This window comes from Poecilia formosa, unplaced genomic scaffold (assembly GCF_000485575.1).
Source record: "Poecilia formosa unplaced genomic scaffold, Poecilia_formosa-5.1.2 Scaffold473, whole genome shotgun sequence".
NCBI lineage: Eukaryota > Metazoa > Chordata > Actinopteri > Cyprinodontiformes > Poeciliidae > Poecilia > Poecilia formosa.
In genome coordinates, this window is record NW_006800412.1 from 284843 (window position 1) to 290725 (window position 5883).

The 5883-nt window shown below is 47.4% G+C and overlaps 1 protein-coding gene across 2 annotated transcripts in view; it reads right to left on the reverse strand.

Annotated features, from left to right (window-relative positions):
* Positions 1-5883, reverse strand: part of fibcd1a (fibrinogen C domain containing 1a) — a 43198-nt gene that overhangs the window by 24117 nt on the left and 13198 nt on the right. The window contains exons 2-7 of one of the 2 annotated variants that reach the window (XM_007578287.2): positions 4972-5055; positions 4350-4465; positions 3919-4279; positions 3685-3817; positions 3472-3608; positions 3271-3367 (exon numbers count right to left, since the gene is read on the reverse strand). In XM_007578287.2, the coding sequence (XP_007578349.1) occupies positions 3271-3367; positions 3472-3608; positions 3685-3817; positions 3919-4279; positions 4350-4465; positions 4972-5049 (922 nt within the window). In that variant the 5' untranslated portion in view covers positions 5050-5055. The remainder of the gene's footprint in view (positions 1-3270; positions 3368-3471; positions 3609-3684; positions 3818-3918; positions 4280-4349; positions 4466-4971; positions 5056-5883) is intronic. The other variant, XM_016664229.1, reaches the window with a different exon arrangement.

The window sequence follows — 5883 nt, forward strand, 5'->3', positions numbered from 1 at the left end:
CTGCTGTTTTGCTTGAGCAAAGTAGGAGGGTATACCGCTCCAAGATGGCCGCCGTATTTCTTGCGCCGGAGCGGTCCAGCAGCGCCACCTGCTGTCCAGGAGCTCTGGCTCCATGAACCCTGAGCCATGCTGAGCAGGAAGACATTAACTACGGAGCCCTGCAGGGGACATGGGAAACATTTCCTGTTGCGTTCCCTCGTAATAAGTTTACTGCAATATTTGCTGGTCTATTTTGCATAGAGTCACAAATGTCGATTTAGAATTTCAAATGTAAACACATTTAAAGAAACTCAGTGTTTATTAAATCTTTGGTGCAAAAAAACTGATAGAAAATGGATTGTTAGTGCAGGTTGGGATGGAAACGGCCCTTTAACCGTTCAGACCAACAAGAGACTAAACTGTCAGATGATTTATTACCCGCGATAATAACTCAGAAATAGTCCAGATAGTTTGGATGTATTTTTTTCTTCTTTCCTGCTTTCTATCCTTTTCTATCCTAAAGAAAAAGATAAAACTTCAGATATTTCATAATTTTTAAAGTTCTGATTTCAAAGATGGCGCCTGTGTTTGGCTTGCCTCTGTCAGGGTGTTTGTTTACTCCGGATGTTATGTCATTGTTATGACATAACATCCAGTAGCAAATGGCGGACAGACGACCGCCATTTGCTACTGGCGATCAAGTCTGTTGTGGTCCATCTTCAGAGCCTCATCAAAGCGGAGTTGCATTTCCACCACCTCTGGTATTCGGTGTCCCTGCCAGCATCTCTCCTCTTTTACCTGTGGACCCGCCGCTGCTTTGAAGAGGGCAGGATGTTTCCAGGTGTGCGGGCTGTTCGGGCTCAGGTGCCTTGGTGCCGGGCTGGTTCGTGGACTCCCTGACGATCCGACATGTTGTCATCTGAAGCTGTGGGCATCTTGAGGTACATCGCGGCAGTGGCGCAAAAAGTGGTCATACACTTCAGCGCTTTATGCCGATTTATGTGTTCGCATCCACCTGGAGAATAGTAGCGACCTGCACGGCGGGAGGAATCCTGACTTGCTGCGCAGCACCATGTCAGCCTGATGCCTCTACAGACGTTACACGGGCAACGGATTTCTCCGACAAAATGTTGGTAATTAATTCACGCTGTATTACCAATAAGTCCTTCATTCTGAATGACTTGTTTTGCTCTGAAGGTTTGAACTTTCTATTTATTTCTGAGACATGGCAGCGTGAAAATGATGTTTCTAATCTCCTGGAAATCTGTCCTGAGGGCTGACAGGCCGTGGAGGTGGAACTGCTCCTGCGTAGATCCCATCTCATTATTGGGAGGACCAGGAAAATTTCTTAAGACCAATTTTGGGGGGTCGGCAAAGTTGCAGTGAAAAGTGACGTAAAATGTGGTTTGAAATGATTTTAAACCACATTCAAGCTGCAGGACCAGTAATGCACATCAGATGTGTTTTTCTCAGTAAGCAGCCTATTGAGAAATAAAACTAAAATTTAAATGTTGCTTCTATGCGAGTTTTGTTCATTGTGACTGATCTGATCTCTGCAACACCTTTACAAAAATTTAAGGTTCTAAATAAAAAAACTTTAATGAGTAACTCCTCTTAATAAAATTCCCCATAAACATTGATTTATTGAAATGGCTCCAATTACAGGTTATTGGCTGTTTAAATTATAACTTGTTAAGTTGCTTTTAATTTTGGCATGTCCTGGATGACTGAGAACAAATAAGTAGATAGAAATGAATATCTGAGAAGTATCATAACTTAAACATAATACTTAACACTTAAAGCACCAGGGTTTATATAGAAAAATATTCAGATTTTATTTTGTGGTTTTAAACACTTTATGTTGAAGACAATGAGAAATAAAGGCATAACTTTCATTTTTTTCTATCTGCTCTCTCTTCTGTTTCCTGGTTCCCACTCTGAGCTGGTCCACCTGCTCAGCCGCTCCTCCCGTTTCAAACTCTAATTAACTAAAAGTTAAAGAGCTAAATATGAATGAGATGTTTGCTACCTTTGACAAAAAAGCTTAAGTTTATGAAAGCAGTGTAGCAGTTTAGCTAATGAGGTAGCTCATCACGATTCAGCCAAAGAAAATAAACTGCAGTCTGATTTTTATTAATGTGTTTCTTCTTATTGAGTAGTGAAAGTAAATAAAATGTTTACATGTCTTACATGTAGCAGAGCTACAGCTAACTGCTAACTGCTAACAGCTAGCTCCTCACTCCAGCGGCTCTAACGGAGCCGGTACCGTTCAGCGCAGCTGTTGCTCCTCCTACTCTTTGGGCTGAACCATTGTTCTAATAATGGGGGGATCTGAAAATTAATTCTTATTTTTTTCTGAGATAAATGGCAGATTTAGTCGTTCTTTGTTTCTTGTACCTTTTCATATTGATATTATTTAAATGCAAATGTTTCTTCAATGATTTTTTTTGGGGGGAAGGGACAATTCTAGACTTTTCCAATATTGGGGGGGTCCTGACCTCCCCCCTGCCCCGACCCCTCCGGGATTTACGCCTATGGCACTGCTGTCAACTATAAAATAACTTTTTTATGTTCAATGATTGCTTCAAGTGCCTACAGTTCCTTTGAGATGATCATGATCTGAATCGGCAAGATAGAACCAATATATGCCGTTCTGATTTATCGACCACCTGGTCCGGTTGCATCTTTTCTTTTAGACTTCCGGGATTTTTTATCTTCAACAGTCGAGCTAAATAGGATCTTCATCACTGGGGATTTTAATATTCACATTGATCCTACAAATCGTTCTGCTATGGATTTTCTCAATATTATGGACTCTTAACTTCTTCCAGCATGTGTCTGAGCCTCACACTCCAGGTCTCACTTTAGACCTGGTTTTTACTTAAGTCTTAACGATCCAACTATAAAACATGTTGTTTTCAGTGACATTAGACTGACTGTTTTTATATGTCTTGTTATTTGGAGACTTCTTCTCAAGTTGCCAGCAAGGCAGACACTTTATTGACAATGTTGCAGTTGCAGAGTTTTCATCCCTCTTTTCCTTTATGGCACCTCCTGAGGATGATGATGTGGAGCTTCTGTGACTCTTTTAATGACCACTGCCTTGGCATCCTTGACAGTATTGCTCCTTACAAAAGCTGCTGTGNCCGGAATCCACACATCTGAGATCTAACCCGCTGTACACCAACTCACAAACATCCTCGTTAACAGCCAATCAGAGGACAGAGACGCTCCGATTGGTCCGTCAGAGCGTCTCTGTGCTCTGATTGGTCCAGGTGAAGTAGGACCCACCCAACCAGTGCTCCCCGGTGGTCGACCCGAAGCCGTCCCTGTAGGCCTCCCAGCCTCTGAAGAAGTTCATGGAGCCGTCCTCCCTCCTCTGGATCACCTGCGAGATGCACAGGGACATTAGAAGACAGCAGCGTCCCGCCATGTGGAGACAGGTGGACCTGTCCCCCCAGTGACCAGCGGGGGGCACCACTGTGTTTGTACCGTCCAGCCTCCGCCGTCGGTGCTCATGTCGCAGTAGACCATGAAACCCTCAGGGTCATGGGTTGGGAACACAGAATAGACTCCGTCCACGGAGACGCCGGACGCCAGGACGTCGCTGCAGTCTCTGGGCTGGACGGCTGCAGAGACAGGTTGCCATGGAAACAGTCAGAGCCCCATTAACAGCAGCTCTTGCCCGAGTTACCTGAGTCTGACCTGTCTGGGCGATGTTGCGGCTAAGCTCGCTCTTCAGCCTCCCCAGACTCTCCGTCTCCCTCTTCAGGCCGAGCAGAGAATCGCTGCAGCTCTCAGCTAGCTTCAGGATGCCGGAGTGGCTGTCAGACAGCACCTGGACAGGTGGACAGACCTGATTGGTTAACGACCCACTGGTCCGGCCTGATTAGCCGAAGCTGTGCTGGCTGATGATGTCACAGCCAAATGCGACTCTACCTGGATGATGCGGCTCTGCTCGTTCTGCAGGCGGTCCATGCGCTGGTCCAGAGCACCTTGGCCCCTCTTCAGGGAATCGGCCGCCAACCTCAGGTTGTGGGCGTGGCCTGAGAGCGCCTTCAGGTCGTCCCCCAGTTTCTGGACGGCCCCCCCGTTCCTGTGGTCGTCTGCGTTGTGATTGGTCAGCGCGTGCAGCAGCGAGCTGTGCAGCGCCTCCAGCCGCAGGAAGTCCTGGCTCAGGTCTGGACAGGCGGGGTCCAGGAAGACGCTGACCGGCTCGCCGTCCGCCACGCGGGAGATGGTCACCAGGGCGCCCGACTCTAAAGAGCCGGCAGAGATGGCTGGCGTGGAGGCTCCGCCCCTGTTGCCATGACAACAGGTGAACATGCAGCCGGAGACAGACGGGTGAGCAGAGAAGACAGGTGCGTTACCTGCTGAAGATGGGCAGAGGCAGCTGGTGGAGATGGAGGACTGTCACTGTTGCCGTGACGATGGCCGCCATGGCGAACAGCACAGCGACCAACCATAAGAGGAAGGTGCAGCACCTCTGAACACACACACCACATACACACACACACACACACACACTCAGCGTGGTGTACAGAACCGGGACTCGGGTCCATGGAACATCAGAGTCCAGTGGACTGTAAAAGTATTCCCACCCCTGCGGCATCTGAAAGGGTTAAATCCTGGAAGGTCTGGACTGGAGCGGAGCCGTACTGGCCTGGAGCCGGAGTGGACCGGACTGGACAGGAGCCGACCGGACTGGACTAGATTGGAGCCGGACTGGTCGGCTTGGGCCAACCAGCTGGTGCCGCTGTGGTCCGGTCATTTCCTCCCATATTGACGTAGCTGTTTTTTTGAATTTGCGTTCTGTCCCTTTAAGTCGGTTTGATCTGAAACTGGGTCAAAGCTTCAGCCAGCAGGGGTGTGAATACTTTCCGCAGGGTGTTGCTCAGAGGCTCGTCAGTAGATCAGCGACGCTGACAGCTGCTGCAGATTAGCCACACCCTGATCTGATGGATTAAGTGCAGATTAACACGGCCTACTGACCTTTGACCTGCGGGGCCTCCTGCCGTCCAGCTCTGAGCTGCTGTTGTTCATCACGGTCCAGTCGTCACTCAGCATCATCCTGGCAAACAGACGCCTGGATTATTTAAAGGGCCAGTATGTGTTTTCCAGGCACATATTGCTGCCCCTTTAATGCATGGGGTGAGAGGTCAGAGGTCACATGTCTTCATCTCTTCTGGTTCTCCACATGCTGTGCTCTGTCCTCTACTAAAACAGATCAGTAATAGATACTGTTGCCATGGAGGCTGTTGCTGTGTTGCTCAGTGTCGTCAAGATGAATTTAAAAGCAAACATCACAGAAACTAAGAATATGACCTCTGACCTCTGTAAGCTCCAGTATTCAAGAATAGATTTTGTTCCGAGCTGCAGACACTTTGGAACGATAATCGATGATAAGCTAACCGCTAACATGAAAGCGGATCTGAAATCACTGTTCTAGTTTTTTATTGAATCTGCTTTAACTTTTCTATGGTTTGGAAATTTTAAAAATGTTCAGAATAAAAACCTCCAGAACAAAACAATGGCTTTCCTTGAGCTCCCCCTGCTGGCCGGAGGCTCCCTGACTTTTAATTCTGTTTCCTGTGTTTATAAATCGAGGCTTTGTCTGTTTTTAAATATGTTTATTTATTTTTATGATGCTTTGAATGTTTGAAATGCCTGAGCTGACCTCTGAACTCTGACTTGCTGACCTCTGAACTCTGACTTGCTGCTGGTACTCCAGCAAGACGTTCAGAACCAGAGACTGGACCGAACCAACACGGAGAAGCTGAACTGATGCATGCTGGGTAATGCACTCCATGTGGAAAGTAGAACTTTAGAAATACAATCACCAGGTTTATAAACGCCCCCAACGTTGGCCGCCCTGGGCGACTGCCGCTGCGCCTCTGGTGCTGG